This window comes from Cicer arietinum, chromosome 1 (assembly GCF_000331145.2).
Source record: "Cicer arietinum cultivar CDC Frontier isolate Library 1 chromosome 1, Cicar.CDCFrontier_v2.0, whole genome shotgun sequence".
Taxonomy (NCBI): domain Eukaryota; kingdom Viridiplantae; phylum Streptophyta; class Magnoliopsida; order Fabales; family Fabaceae; genus Cicer; species Cicer arietinum.
The window spans coordinates 53,712,229-53,727,845 of NC_021160.2; the positions used below are offsets into that span (position 1 = coordinate 53,712,229).

At 29.6% G+C, this 15,617-nt stretch overlaps 3 protein-coding genes across 3 annotated transcripts; all 3 read right to left on the reverse strand.

Annotated features, from left to right (window-relative positions):
- Nucleotides 1-358: 358 nt before the first annotated feature.
- Nucleotides 359-3,792, reverse strand: LOC101515699 (probable polygalacturonase At3g15720). The gene is made up of 10 exons (XM_004486618.4): nt 3,658-3,792; nt 3,205-3,324; nt 2,929-3,066; nt 2,619-2,789; nt 2,449-2,472; nt 1,981-2,188; nt 1,781-1,862; nt 1,262-1,370; nt 1,007-1,123; nt 359-909 (listed from the first exon to the last, which is right to left on the reverse strand). Exons 1-10 carry the CDS (start codon nt 3,694-3,696, stop codon nt 679-681), a joined length of 1,239 nt encoding a protein of 412 aa, XP_004486675.2. The 5' UTR covers nt 3,697-3,792; the 3' UTR covers nt 359-678.
- A 3,254-nt stretch (nt 3,793-7,046) lies between these two features.
- On the reverse strand, nt 7,047-9,450 carry LOC101515366 (embryo-specific protein ATS3A-like). Its single transcript, XM_004486617.4, has 3 exons — nt 9,182-9,450; nt 8,822-8,935; nt 7,047-7,654 (listed from the first exon to the last, which is right to left on the reverse strand). The coding sequence occupies exons 1-3, from the start codon at nt 9,314-9,316 to the stop codon at nt 7,373-7,375; spliced, it is 531 nt and encodes a 176-aa protein (XP_004486674.1). The 5' UTR covers nt 9,317-9,450; the 3' UTR covers nt 7,047-7,372.
- Nucleotides 9,451-10,775: 1,325 nt separating this feature from the next.
- Nucleotides 10,776-14,706, reverse strand: LOC101515042 (uncharacterized). The gene is made up of 5 exons (XM_004486616.4): nt 14,548-14,706; nt 13,888-14,001; nt 13,253-13,332; nt 11,588-11,712; nt 10,776-11,138 (listed from the first exon to the last, which is right to left on the reverse strand). The coding sequence occupies exons 1-5, from the start codon at nt 14,598-14,600 to the stop codon at nt 11,067-11,069; spliced, it is 444 nt and encodes a 147-aa protein (XP_004486673.1). The 5' UTR covers nt 14,601-14,706; the 3' UTR covers nt 10,776-11,066.
- Between the last annotated feature and the right edge of the window lie 911 nt (nt 14,707-15,617).

The window sequence follows — 15,617 nt, forward strand, 5'->3', positions numbered from 1 at the left end:
TGTAATTAAGAAAATCAATATATTTGGTCTAAATTTAAATCCTATATATCTTACTTTTACTTATATTTAATATCAAATGGAGTATATTTCAATTTACATTAGCTAAATTATTTCCTTTTCAATTTTCACCAATAATAATAATAAACCCATTAGAGTTTACTCCATTTGCACAATTTTTATTTATTTAACCACATGTGTCTCAATCATTATTTCATTATTAAGACTTCTTAGATCAATACACAACATTTACAAAAGTAAATTTCATACTATAACTTGTTGAAATAACTGTTCTTATAATTTTTTTTCTTCATTTAATTAGTGGTTTTTTGCAAAAATAAAAATTGTAATTTACAGAGAGTTTTATAAAAAGGACAAAAAGATTTTCAAGAAAGTTTTACATATAAGAACAAAGATAGTTCTTATTTTAAGAACCAAATACACCCAAGCAATTAATTAATAAGATCCTCAAGAACACTTGTATGAAATGATACAAATTACATTTTGGTTGACCAAATGTTTCGAGTTCGTATCATCATAGGATTATAATTCAGTAATCACACACCAACTATCTAAATAATCAGCAACTAATTAACCATGATTCCACAAGAAAAAGAAAAAGAAATGAAAACAATTTGAAGTCTTGTATTCAATTTTTGTCCTCAATTCAAAGGAAATAAGCTACTTGAGCAAACAATTTAAAGCTGGTTTGGTGTGTGTGGCTCTTCCATGGGCATTATGGCAGAATGAGAAAACCTTCATCCCAGGAACACCAGATTTTACATAAACACGATCAAACACAATGTTGGAGCACCCAACATTTTGGTCACAGTTCAAATTTATTGCCTTGTCTGTCAATGATGTTCCACTAATTCCTCTGTATGTTACATCACTCACCTTGATTGCTTGAGTCTACACATAATATTCAATAAATAAATAATTGTTACAATTGGAATAACATATATTAAATTATATTGAAAAATCCAATTGGGGCATTATCTTGTGTTACCTTGTTTTGGCATACCATTCCATTAACACAATAAAACTGGTCAATCATAATGGGGTTATTAGCTCGAACAAATTTAATATTTTCAAATGTGATCCTTCTAGCAAATCCACCTCCACCCTGAAATTGAAATATTACATTTTAAAATAATAATTTTCATAAGTCATGTGACCAAAATTACAAGGGAAAAACCTTGTAATAAAATAGAGTTTGTAACCATATTAATTAATGTTGTTATTTGGTAAATTAATTAATTACCTGCTTTGTTTTGATTCTTACTCCAGTTAATGTTTGAGTCAAAGTACAATTCTTCACATGCACATCCTCTACAATATCGGTCTCTCCACGTGCCCCTAATGATCCAATACTACACAAATATTTAACATTTACTTCAATTACAGGTAAAGTGTGTAGCTAGAACATTTTAATTTAAAATCCAAACTCATTTACATGACAAGATTTTCTCTTTACCACATTCGTCAGTTGATATTTGTTATAATTAGTTGAGTTTGATGAAAAAAATACGAGTTTTTCGTTGTCATATTTTGTTCGATTAGTGAATGATATTATTCAAAAACTTTCGTTGTTCTTATTTTTGTAATATACGATGATCTATTAGGGAAAGTAAAAAAAAAGTGTGAATCCAGAATAAAAAAAAATAAAAAATAGTAATTAAAAATGTAATAATATCTAATTAAAAAGTAAAATCAGATATATCAAATTTTTCAATTTTTTTATTTGTTTATATTTCATTCAAGAATACTAAAATATACCAACCTGATACCATGTCCTGGACCGCATGTTATACCAGTTATTTTAACTAAGGATGATCCCGCACTGATAGCAATGCAATCGTCACCTACAATATAATTTTTTGTTTATTAAGTAAATATACGAGAAATTGAAAGATTATGTTATACTAAATTAATCATAGAGTAGAAAATATATAGATTAAAATTAGTTATTAACTAGTTTACCTGTTGCAATGAAAGAGTTAAGTACTTGAATGTCTCTAGAGGAAGAAATATCAATGCCATCAGTATTTGGGCTATCTCCAGGAGCAATTAGACGAATGTTAGAGATAATGCCTTTCTTGCAACTTGTTAGAGTTATATGGCTTCTTGCTGGATTCATACTTGTATATCCTTTTATTTGAAACCTATAGCATCTATTCAGTGTTATTGCCTACACAAATAATTGAATATAATTAATTTATGTGTTTGTTATAATTATAAATATAAGCATCAACAAATCGAAATTTGATTTTGTAACAAATTGTCAGTAGTGTGTATTTTAATTTCGATCTAGAAATTTAAACAGAAAATTGATTAAAAAAATTGATATATCTTATCTAAATTCATAAAATAAAATAAAATGAAAATTGTCATATTTTTACTTATATTTTGGGAGAGAGTATTTTACAATGATCAAAATCAGATACTTACAGTTGGTGGACGGCAATTTGTCCCCTGAAAAGAAAATAAAAATCATAAAAATTTAGCTAGTATTATAAATAAGTTAATGTTAAGACAAAAAAATTATACATATATTTATGATACTAGGAGTATATGATAAATTAATGTTAAGCCAAAAAAATTTATACATATTTACTTACGGGTGGTGGATTTCCTATGCAAGGTTGTTTCCACCAGACAGAGCCTCTACCATCAATTGTCCCTTTTCCACTTATAATTAAACCATTGACAAATGAGAAGCCAATCCATGTGTTTATGTGGGATCCTGAATATTCTGATTTTGTTTTAGGTGCTACTATGTTCCCTGAAATCTGAGTTCAAACATGTAGTATAGTACTAAATATGTTAGTTACTTTAAATATCAACTATAACTGTTCTACTTTTGTGGATTATTGTTCTTTTTTATTCCATTGAAAACATACTAAGTTGCAAAATACTGAAAAGATATACCTGAATGTAGATATATTTAGAATTGCATGGACCGTTGAAAGTTATTGGTCTGAGTAAGAATGTCTTGGTTGCTGGTATGATGAGATGAGATGTGTCTGACTTGCTCTGGCACACATCTTTCCATGCCTTCACAAAGGCCTATTTAATTTAATGTACATTTACATAAGTTTTGTTTGCTGAATGCTGGATATGTATAATTATCATATCATATATGAAACTAAGTAAATGAAATAATTAAGTTATTCAAATTAGTGTTACTCATAATTAGTAATTTACAGGGGAGTCATTGTTTTTTCCATCTCCAATTGCTCCATATTGCAACACATTGAAAGTTGTTGTGCTGCTTAATCCGGGCTTAATCATACTCATAATCATTAATACTGTGAAAAACAACTCCTGCATGACATTAACATTTTACATAGTACTAATTAGTATTGGTTATAACATTTTATATAGTATCAATCACAATTGATAAAAATGACTAAATGTAATACATAAGACAATCTTTAAATTGAGGTCCATAGTAATATACTGATTTTAGAAGTATCTAAAACGACATTGCAATTGCAATTGTAGTTATACCAACAACATTTATCTGCATTTGAATGCAATATAAAAGTTCAAAACGTAATCATAATTGCTATTTTAAATTATTATTGACAATGATATATTAAGTTAAAACTATAATGTAAAAAAAATGATATAATGAGACTCATGTGAGATCCTAACCATTGTATCAAACATTGAACGTAGTGCTCTGAACCACATAAAAAGTATTTGTAATGTACCCTACTTTTTGCTTCTATATATAAGGGTGAGAGCAGAGGAAGCAAATTTTAAAAGTTAAATAAAATATTGGCTTCTTCTCTTTATTGATAAAATAAAACAACTTTACGTTTATAGTTTATTTTCAATAAGATACTAACTTAGTAGAATGGATCAATTGTGACATATTATGGGGTTGTGGAAAATTAAACTCCACACAACATAGTTGGAAAACACATGGCTTATGGAATTTAAAGTCTTTGTTTTCGTAGTAAGCACATGAGGCAAATGTACATATCTACGCTATCTTCTGTACGTATTTTAATTTGCTTCTTAATTTACACTCAATGGTAAACTTTGGTAAATAGATCAAAATATCGTTAACTTGGTTTGGTTGAAAAGTTCATCTACTTTGTTTTGAAAGCACGTTAATATTTCTCTAATACAGGCATTTTAAATGAAATGATCAATTTGGTCGGCCCTTATATAATGGAAAGAAAAATACAGGACTTCGATGTAATAAGAAATAGTTTAGTTAAACTAAATATTTTTGCTTGTACAAGATTTCCAAGCTACGTACGGACTAATTGTCCTTACTTTCTTATGAAATAAGCTTAATTTCTTAATATATTCATAAGGTTAATTTCTTAATATATTTGTTTGGATCGATTAAAAGTTTGATATGAATTTAATCGTTTGCTCTAACTTAATTCGACAATCCGTTAATAAAGTCTTAGGATTTTTTGACTTGCAGGCAAGACCAAACCTAATGGTCATAAAGAGGCGATTTCACCGAACTATCTTATGCGTTTAAAGTCATTTAAAGTTTCTGTTCTTCTGTAGATTATACATGTCATCTATATAAATAGTGTTTCGACACAATATATATGCACTTTTTTATTTATTATATCTTACCTTTTACTCTCATCGAATAATCACTTATTTAAGTATTTATAAGTACACTCAACCTTAAGAAGCAACATTTAACTATCCAACTCAATCCACTTGGAATCAATATTAAATCTATAAGCTTAGTTTCTTGATCTACTTTTTATTTTTATTGACTCAATTTCTTAATCTACTTCTGAAGTAAGAATAATAGCATACGTAAGTTTCTTCTTTATTTATTTAAAAAAATATATACAAGCACGTAGAAAAAGCTCGCGCGCATATATATATATGCCATACAACCAACATGTATTAGTACACTACATCTTTAAATTATTAATTAAATTATACTTTTTTTTAAACTATTTTTTATAATTAAAAAATTATAATAACTAAATATTATTTACCAAAACTGTTAGAATTTTTTTAAACTTTTATTACTCATAATAGTGAAAATTATAGATTTTTTCGATAAATTGAACAATTAGTATAATATTTATAAACAATGAAATAATATTTTTTTTATGAAATGATCTTTTTTAAAATATAAATGTCCACAAAACTCCCATAGATATATACATATAAAGAAAAGAAACAATACATTGTAAAACATAGGAAAATGCTAATTTTTATGATATATCTGTACAAAAAAGACGAAAATGATATATGAAAGCACACAACACTCACATCTTATAACAATCCACTCTCCTTATGTATGACCAATCAGTTTCTAATTAGTCAAACACCCCATTTTTATGGATTTTTCTTTTTCTTGAGTAAATTATTCATAAAAAATAGCAATGTTCTTAGACTAAATAAAATGCAAGTAATGTTGCATCTCACAACTCCAAAAATCACGAAAGAAACACTAAAGAAGTGACTAATAAGAGGTCTTGGCTAATCATACATGAGTGGTTATTAAATTAATAAAATTAATCTTAAAATTTCTCAACTCATTATTAATACTAATACGTTCATGAGAGTGCTTTTCGGGACACGAAAGGAATACTAAAGTGACCCATAAGAAGTCTTGGCTAACCATACATGGATGGTTATTAAATTAATAAAATTGATCTTAAAATTTGTTAAATCATTAGTACTTATGTGTTTTTTGGAACAAAAAGAAACACTAAAGTGACCACTAAGAGGTCTTGACTAATCATACATAAGTGATTATTAAATTAATAAAATTGATATTAAAATTTGTCAAATCATTAGTACTGATGCGTTCATGAGAGTGTTATTCGGGACATCCATTATTTTTTATAGAATGCACTAATGTAATTAATTTTATATCTAAATAATGAATTTGCATGAAAAAATCAAATGTGAGAAATATTAGAGCGGCGACAAAAGACCTAGCCACCTTGCCTATGCTATTCTATTCTCGGGTTTATACTTTTCCATTAAAGAGAAGTCATTTAAGACTATCTTTAATTTGAAATCACTGGTATAATTTGGTTTTTTTTATTTAATATTATTTTTTATATATATTTAGTTTTTTTTTTTTTTTTGTGTGGTGACGTGTTTGTTCTTCATCTTAATACAATATTATAATTTTTCATTTTTTTGGGGTATTTTTTATATTCAGATCGATAAATCAACTTTAATCAAATGTAATTTAATGGATGATTTTGACGTCATCAGCTTACATTTTCGAAAGCATGAATATTTCAAACACCTCAATTTTATCATATTTATAAATTTTATCATTTGTAGACTGTTTGCCATTATTAATCTAGATATTGTGAATTTGTTCGCATATTCATCATTTACAGTTTTAGAGACTTTAAATTATAATGTTGATTGATATAATTTCTACCGATTTGAATGAATGAATATTTTTTTTAATAAATAAAAAAAAGATAATAATAAATGTGGATGTATGTTATAAACACCCTTGCCAAATGCACCTTCTTGTCCATGAAACCTTCTTGTTGTTGGACTAGACAAGTTGTCTAATCTTTGCCATAATGGAGTGTTTTTAACATTTTAAAGTTGATTCCTCCTCGTCGCCTTTTAAAGCTTCTTTATGGATGTTGATTGTAGATGAATTTTCTTCCAATGGGGTTGTTCCTTAGCTTTTCATGTTAATCCCTCATTTTATAAAAAAAATAAATCATGAATCCTTTATATGGCTAATCTTTTTCTTAATCACCTATATGGATAATCTAGACTCACTTGAATCAATTAGGTCAATATTGAATCGCATACTATTATGATGAAATTAATTTGATCGATTGCTCAAATCAATTTGCCAAAAATAGAACACCAAGTTATAGTAGTAGTTAAATTAAATTAGGATAAAACTCAAAAGAAAAATCAAATTATGATAAAGCTAAATTGAGCTACCATTGTTTTTAACTTATCTTCATCTTGATTTTTTTAATGTAATAACTCAGCTATTTTCATACAACGAGAACTTCACAGAATAAGAGCCATAATAATTAATAATATAAGAGACATGATAAATATTAGCTAGATTTAATACATGAACAAAATCAACTAGTATCTCAAAATATGGCATAGTATATTTATTGTGGAATACACATAGAACCTACAAACATGGATGGCTTCTTTTCTCACCCTTATATATATTCTAAAAAGCCTCCAAAATACACCTCCAGATTATTCAAAATAGAACATAAGAGTGAGAAAGAAACTCACAAATATGTGTGTGTATATATATATATATAACCCCACATGAAGAACTTATAGAAGATACATTAAGCTCACATATGAAAGAGGGTTGAATTATTTAATCCATGGACTAAGAAAGAAGGTTGACAAACTAGAGTGCAGCAGCATGAGTGGCAGTGGATGGTAAATAACGACGACAATAATCAAAACCATACCAAATACCATTAGGGATAAAAGTATTGTAGTAAAAACTAACAGGCGGGTAGTTATACGTATATACGGTCACACTCTCTGGTTTCCAACCATCGTATCCGCTTCTGTATAAATACAGATAACATATTGGATACGTACATGGTCCGTGTATCTCAAATGTATCCGTAGAGCACCGCTCAAATGTCCTTGAACTAGGATCATCCAATCTTGGAACATTTACCTGATTCATTATTCAATTAACAAACATATTACTTAAAATCCAATTAATATGAATTCATTTCCACTATACTACTAAATATTTTATACACCTTCAATTAATTACAAAATATTTTCTAATAATTTTTAAAGCAATTAAAATTAAATGCAGAAGTTAAAGCACACTATCTTCACATTTGGTCGATATATTAGTGCTTAAAAGTTACTTGAAACTCAAACGACTATAAATGACACTACTCAGAAGTATAAAATAACGAATCTCCTCGTCTTTATACCAAGACAATAACTAAATTAATGTTAGCTCGATAAAAAAATAAGAGAAAACAAAAGTCTCCCTCAAAACTCAAATTCACGAACCAATAACAATTAGGTCACTCTTGTCTCAGCCATAAAGACAAAGGGAGCCATTAACTATTAACATTTGAGAAGTCCCCACGACTATCATTAAAATTTTGAGTCACTTTTAAGCCCAATTTGTCAAAATTAAAATAAAAATATATTTAATAATGTACTAGTAACAATTTATGATTGACTATTGGTGCAAAATAACTAATCAAAATTAGGGTCAATTGGCTAGTTGTCCACTTTATCTGTATTAGAGTAGTGCGATAATACTCTTTTCAACACTTACTATAAGGGGTGGAGCTTAATTATGACGGGGTAGGCCACTGCCACCCCAAAATTATTTTCTTCAGTAAAAATAGATATATATAATCCTTATGTCTCGCTAATAATGTCAAATTGTTGAGTGATTTAGTGGTAATGGAAATTTTTATAAAACTTATGTATAGTTCAAGTCTCCACGATAGTGGTTTATAGTAGTTTGTTTGACAAAATTGTAAATAGTAGGATCCGAATCGGATACTTTTAATATATCTAAAAATTAAAATTACTGCTACACCAAAATCAAATATATTAGATTAATTGAAAATATTTTATATATAATTTATTTTATATTGGCCCCCAAATAAAACTTGTCAAGATCCTTCACTTCTGCTATATAATATTCATTTCAAGCAATAAAAGAGGGAGTGTTGAAAAGAGAGTATTGCTAATCACTATTAATTTTTGACTTGGTTAATTTCATTTTATATAGATAAAGTATAAAGTATTAATTTAATTTTTGACAAGATAAATAAAGTATCCATATTTCATGGTAAGCAAATGGAACCTGATAGCCATAAGCATCGCCAAATGAAAGACTGATAAGATCTCTGGTATATGAGGGGGAACTGCAGCTTGTCTTTATGGTCACTGTGTAAGAACAAGAGCTACTACCCGCATTCTGCAACATTCATATTTAATTTAATTTCAGATACAAAAACAAGATCTGGAAATGCTTCTATGTAGAAATTAATCTCAGTACCCTAATTACTGCACTGATGGAAATCAAACATGTACTAGTATGTTTTACTGAATTACTCTAATATGATTTTTGATATTTTATAATTGAAGGGTGTTTCTACTTGGTATTCCAGTATTTGGTTAATTAACATTTGAATAAGTAAAGACAAAAAAGAGTGTATGATACCTGAATTTGGGTTTGGTTGGGCTTAAAAGATGGATTGGGTTGAGGTTGCTGATGATCAGTGGTTATGGGCGTTGATTGTGAGAAGACAACGATGATGCAAAAAGAGAGGAGGAAGATTGAGGTAACAACTTTCATGATTTTTGTTTGTCTGTCGACGAGAGAAAAGATCGTCTCACTACTACCACTGCTTTGTTTTTATTGTATTGAGCTACAACAAGAAAAGTGGGTAGGTAGGTAGGTCAATCTTCGTTTACCTTTTATTCTGATCCCTTACAAGGTTCATTAATGCTTATAATCATAAGTAGTTAAAGGAGTTTAAGTATTTTTTTTTTTATGTGATACATGAAAGTAAAAAAAAAATTGTTTATATAAGTGAAATCTAACTGTATTTACATTTATCACTAGTTAGACTTTACGTTTTACGAAAAATTAAGGCGGATTTTAATATTTTCTAACTAGTGCCAATAATGATTTGGTATTATAACATGTTGGAAAACTTTATTTTTTGTATTGGTAAAAGAAATGATAAATACTTTTAAAAATTCAATCAACTTTTTTTATTGCTGATTTTCTCAAAAACTTGACTTGAATTGCTTAAATAAATGATATTGACACTACTAATTATCAACGAATGTTTGACAAAAAGTGATACGTCTCGAGAAAGTTCCCTTTTTTCCTATTGGCAAAGGTACTATTATTTTACTTTGCCTTGCCAAACTCGTGTGTTAATATAACACCGAAAAGCCCTCCTCGCAATCCACGTGTTTGGTTAGTCCGTCTCAAATAGTTAAAAATTCACTAAGATGTTATCACATTTTTGTTTTTACCGTCCATATGGTGATGTTCTTTAGATAGATGTTCTTTAGGCGAATCTTAAATGAATAATGCTTCAATTTAATTTTCCATGTCCCCCAAATCAATAATTTTAAAATAATAGTACATTGGTAGCATTAAACAACGACAAAACTAATTGGCTTTCTTTGATGCCATGGAATGGAACTAATGGGTATCAATTTTTATATGTATTCCTATTCAATTCCACTTTTAAAGTGCACTAAATATAAAAAGCTAATACTATATTTTGTTCTCGTGCTACTTAATGAATATTAAACCTCCTCGTCTTACTTTAATTAGTTTAAAACATTTCCTCTTAAAATCTCCTCTAGACCTAAACGTGTGTATACACAAACTGGATTTCCATATAGTAGTGTTATTAAATATTAAGCGGAACATTTTAGATGAGGAGGATGTACCATTGGAGATTTGTAAACTGGGCAGTGAGTTTTCAAAAAGCTCCAGTGCAGAACCATTTGATTTTTTTTTTTTTTAATAATGCAAAACCATTTGATATTAACATGCTGAAATAGGATGTTTAATATGTTTATGTTATCCTCTGTTTTTATGAAAAATAAAAATGTTTAACCCCTTTTTTGGAGATACCTTCAGGTGGAATTGAACCCCCCAAGATCCCTTCATCGAGGTCACCAGTCTTGTGTCTCAATGTTTCAAAAACAAAAGCATATATTAGCAGCAAACACATAACATCTGGTACCAGTATCATCATAGATTCTAGGAATAAAAAACAAGTATCATCTAACAAAAATATACTACTTAAAAGAGCAAACAGAGAAGAATGAAAAACACACATTCTACAAGGTAAAGGTAGAATAAAATCAACAATATAGATGTTACAACATAAAAGATGTATAATTTGAGAATGTTATACAAATATTTATTGGCCGAGCAAAATCCTCACATGCACCATACTAGAGAAAAAATTATCATATTCAGAGGTTTGCCTGACCTCGGTGTCTTGCCATTATAACTCACAAGATGCTCAACACACCTCAAACTGCTGATTCTAATGACTGTCAGGATTTCTCATTCAGAACTCGGTAGGAGGCTTCAACCTTATCAGTCTCTTGATTCTTTCTTTTTCTGTATTTTCCAAATATCCCTTCAAAAGATATACAGGGAAAATGTAAGCACAACATCAAGAAGAAACTCCTCTTCGCAATAATAGAACATGGGAGTACATAAGATGCAAAAGGATAAACGTTGGATCAGAGGTGTGGGTGAGGCAAAAAAATTGCAAGTGTTGTGATTATTAGTAGTACTGTGATTTTTTTTTCTTCAGTTCATATTTATTCTTTTAAGATGGAGTATCATGCCATGTGCATAGCAGAAGGTAATTACTAGCATGATGAGTCTCATGCAAAACAATTAACATCAAATAACAATATTTGTAGTAACTAGATAGATGCATATGATGACATACACCATGTGAATGTCGCAAAATAATGTGTCTCTAAGGTAAGTAGTAGAATGAATAAGTAAACCAAGAAAATTTTCAAAAGTTAGCTGTGATCTTTTATTAAACATCGTCCAGCATGCATGTCTTCTCACCTTCCATACAATTTCATCCAAGCACAAGCAAATTCTTCCATACTTATCAAGGAAACGGCGCTCAGTTGGAGGCTTTCCACATACATCCTTTACAGCTGAGGTTATTGTAAAGATCACCTCCGACACTGGAGAAAAACAAAACATTGGCAAATGTGATCGATGTAAAGTTATTAAAGTTCTTGACAGCTTTCAAACATATAAGTTTTTGCAATTTCCAATTTACAACCCTTGGTAAAATAACAATATACTTGAGACACTTGGCATTGTTATGAACGCTGATGCTGTCAAATGCCACTATGAACAAATAACCTTGTTTTTTAATTAAAAATCTTTATATTTTTCTTTTCAAGGAAAGTCAGACAGAAGTGTCCACTGAGTCTAGACAGTAGATTCTAAGATATATCCCCACTAATTCACTTGATTGCTAGATTTTCTCATAACTTCATTATTAAAAATGTAATTCTATACTTACGACACCACAAGAGTATCCTTTAATAGCTAGTGTATCTTCTATTAATATAGAGAGTAGAGAGTATGGGGGAAGGTATCCATCTTCTATTAATAGCTCCCTTTACTAGGGAGTATTTCGTGGCTAAATGAGAATGGTGGATTGAGGGGATGCTGCGGAGAGAAGCTGGCAATAATTGAGGCAATAGAGAGAAAAGGAAATGGAGCAATGGTTCTGGATGGACGCTAGTGTTGAAAATTTAGAGGCTATGGTACAGGAAAGATTGTGCAAGATGGACAAGATTCTTAGGAACCCAATTGACACCATGAGGAGAAGCAAAGCCACGGGTCCTGGGCAAGAAAATAATCAACACATTACGAGGTAGAATAATTATTGTCTCAAAGATGAGGTCCAAGAACCAAAACTGCAGACAAGGATACAAACAATGAAGAACCCTGCGACTGAGGTGGAAGGAATAAAAACATTATTCCACTGTTGATGCAGCTACGGAGATAAGAAGACAAAGCCAGTAGCTAGATACCGGAGGCCATTATTATCTTTAATACGTATGTTAGTAGATCCTGGTGGAACTATGTTTTGGCAACTACAAGCTGATCACCTTGAGGACAAGGTTGGAAAGGGGGGAGTATTGTTAGACGTATGTACGGACTGTTGGTGAGAGGGTTAGTTAGTTGGGTTGAGATAATTAGAAGAAATAAAGCATGTTGCTGTAAATAGGATGACGGGTTGAGAAAGAGTGGCATCTTTATTTAAGAGATAATTCAGGACTCTGGGTATAGGCAGATGAAGGCCTGAAGTCCTGCAAGAGTTATTATCACACTTCAATCTAAGAAAAGAGAGCATACCCACTTTCAAGCATCAACAACTTAGATGAATCATTTCTATGCTTTATTTTACCATTGGCAAGTACGAAATATTGCTGCAATTGCATATTAAAGCATCAACAACTGAGATGATTAATTTCTTCACTTTTATTTCATCATCATCTGTCAAAATCTGTTTCTATTTTATCATTAAAAAATATCCCTCAATTATAGGGATTTGGTTGTATAATAGTACTAATTATATTCTCCTTATTATCTTAGTAATATTGTATATGTATCTGATGTATTGTTAGCATATTTCAATTCAATAAAATATATTTCCCTAATTCTTGAGATCATCAAATATAAATGACTGGTTCATAGAATACATACAAGCAAGTTCGTCGTACTCATCCTTCCCCACAACGTATATACTGACATCTCCAAGTATTGTGTATACGATATAAACTGACCTGATAAAGGTAAGAAGTATAAGTAAAATACTAAATCACCAAGTACCAAAAAGAAAACTGTGTCATAACATACGAACGGTACATCCTTTTCAAAAGTGATGGAATATGAGCGAACAATAAGTAGTAGCAGTGAAGCAAAAAAGAATTATTTTTGAGAATCTTGTATCCATTCCTGATTTTGATGGGACAAGTTCACATATCAGCTGTTTAGCTTCCACTTCCATGACTCATTTCAAAAATTTCCATTAGTGATTACACTATCAGAAATATCTTAATAAGCAACTAAAATTATTCACTTTGTTCTCATCTTCTTGCATTAGAAAAAATACAAACAGTGCAAAGTTTATCACTATCATAGTATTTATTCAATCATGATTCAGATAAACAGGTTCACAAGCCCATTTACCTTGCTACTACATTCCTAATAACCAAAATTTAGTCCTTCCCCACCAGTTCAGAATCAGATAAAGTTACAGAGTGCTCTTAGATAAGGCAATTTATCAGGTACAATATACATTCATAGATCCCATATACATGAGAGAGCAATATACTCACTTGTGGCAAGCAACTAGGAGTTCTTCATTTTTTACACCTTTAAGATTATCAGCTCCTAGTTTGACCAAAAAAGAACGCCAATGTAAGCGCTCCTCGGCAGGAACTCCATGAAAACTGCAATCATAAATCTACTCAGTTTCTGATAATAAAAAAATTGGAAAAAAGTGTAATTTCCCCCCTCAATCTGATTGAAGAGAAATCCACATATTCAATAAAATGCGTGGGTTTGTGTCAGAATGTTTTTTATATTAGAGAACAAGGTTTGAGTGACATTTCAATTCAATCATGTAAAGTAGAAAGTGAAGCATGTGTTAGTAGTTATCTTATTACTCTATCTAGGGTATGAAGTTAAATTAAACTAACCACTTTTCATTTTAGCAAAATAACATAAAAAGAGATTATCAAAATGCCTAAATAAATATATGATCTAGTAATAATTCGTTAATTGCTAAATCATTAAAGAAGTAAACCATGTTCACTGATGAAAAATAAGCTAAATGAAAATCAAAATTCCCGAGAGCATCAAGATAAACAAACCGCAGAAAATGATAAATATAATGAATAGCGAAATAAGAAAATGAGGAAATTAGTATGTAGAATATATAGATCATAAAGAGAAATAGAAAATGGAAATGAAAAGAGAGAGAGATCGAAGTGGACCGTTCGATGAGGATATTGCCTTCGGCGTTCGCAAAAAGCACCGCAAGTATCATATTCTCCGAACTCTCAAATCAAACTCAACCTTGCTTACCGGCGTCGTTAAATTGCCGTCTTCTAAATTACTCACATACCCTTCTTTTTTGACGAAATTACTCCCATACCCTTATTTATACATTTTCTTTTTTGAATGAGAAATGTTATTTAAACACAATTTTAAACACAACTACCGTATACGCTATACACATTTATACATATTTATATTCTCTCTCTTCATTGATTAACAATAAAATCAAATTAAACACCACAATTTCTCTCTTCTCTCTTTCTTTTCTCTCTTTTCTCTGTAGTCTTTTTCATCTTCATCCATCTTTTTCCTCTTTCATTCTCTCTTTTCTCTCTCTCTCTTCCTTTTAGATGAATCAACTAATTTTTGTGTTGACCTAGATTTTGTTTTTCACTTGTATTTTTTTATACATTGCTCTCCAAATCTACACTTCTTAGATTTTTATTTTATTATTTAAAATAGATTTTTATTTTATTTTAGTTCTTCTGATATTTTCTTAACTGTTTACTTTTGTTGTTTTTGACTCATACACAATTTTTTGGTTTTTTTGTTTGTTTCATTTTCTGGTTAATAGTGTAAACATTATTGGTTAATAAAGTATAATAAGTGGTTAATGCATTATTTTCGTCTAAAAGTTAGGGTTGTGAATTGTTAGTCCATATTAAGTTTAGTCCATGTTTCTTAAAGCCATCAACCAAATTTATATTGTTCAATTAGAATAACCAAACTTTATGTTCAAATTCATTAACCAAGTTGTGTAAGGAATTAACCATATTATTTTAAGACATTAACCAAGTTTATATTTTGTTTGATTAGAATGTCAAAGTTACTTCATAAAAAATTTGATTAAAATAAGTAAATAAAAGGAAAAAAGAGGAATTATGAAAGAAAAGAAAGATGAATCTGTGAAGTTTATTTTTATAGAGGAAGAAAAAAAAAGTAAAAAAGAAAAAGAGATAAAAAATGGGAAATAAAAAGAGGGAGAAATTAAATAAAGAGAGAGAGA

Excerpts from the sequence above, each read along its gene's own strand:
- LOC101515699 (XM_004486618.4), bottom strand. The coding sequence starts at position 3,696 with ATGTGGTTCAGAGCACTACGTTCAATGTTTGATACAATG. Across the intron at positions 3,067-3,204 it reads GAAAAAACAATGACTCCCCT|GCCTTTGTGAAGGCATGGAA; the intron begins GTAAATTACTAA and ends TAAATTAAATAG. Across the intron at positions 2,473-2,618 it reads GCATAGGAAATCCACCACCC|GGGACAAATTGCCGTCCACC; the intron begins GTAAGTAAATAT and ends TTTTCTTTTCAG.
- LOC101515042 (XM_004486616.4), bottom strand. The coding sequence starts at position 14,600 with ATGATACTTGCGGTGCTTTTTGCGAACGCCGAAGGCAATATCCTCATC. Across the intron at positions 14,002-14,547 it reads GGCAATATCCTCATCGAACG|TTTTCATGGAGTTCCTGCCG; the intron begins GTCCACTTCGAT and ends TTATGATTGCAG. Across the intron at positions 11,713-13,252 it reads TGAGTACGACGAACTTGCTT|TGTCGGAGGTGATCTTTACA; the intron begins GTATGTATTCTA and ends GTTTTTCTCCAG.
- LOC101515366 (XM_004486617.4), bottom strand. The coding sequence starts at position 9,316 with ATGAAAGTTGTTACCTCAATCTTCCTCCTCTCTTTTTGCATCATCGTT. Across the intron at positions 8,936-9,181 it reads CCAACCAAACCCAAATTCAG|AATGCGGGTAGTAGCTCTTG; the intron begins GTATCATACACT and ends TGAATGTTGCAG. Across the intron at positions 7,655-8,821 it reads GCGATGCTTATGGCTATCAG|GTAAATGTTCCAAGATTGGA; the intron begins GTTCCATTTGCT and ends ATAATGAATCAG.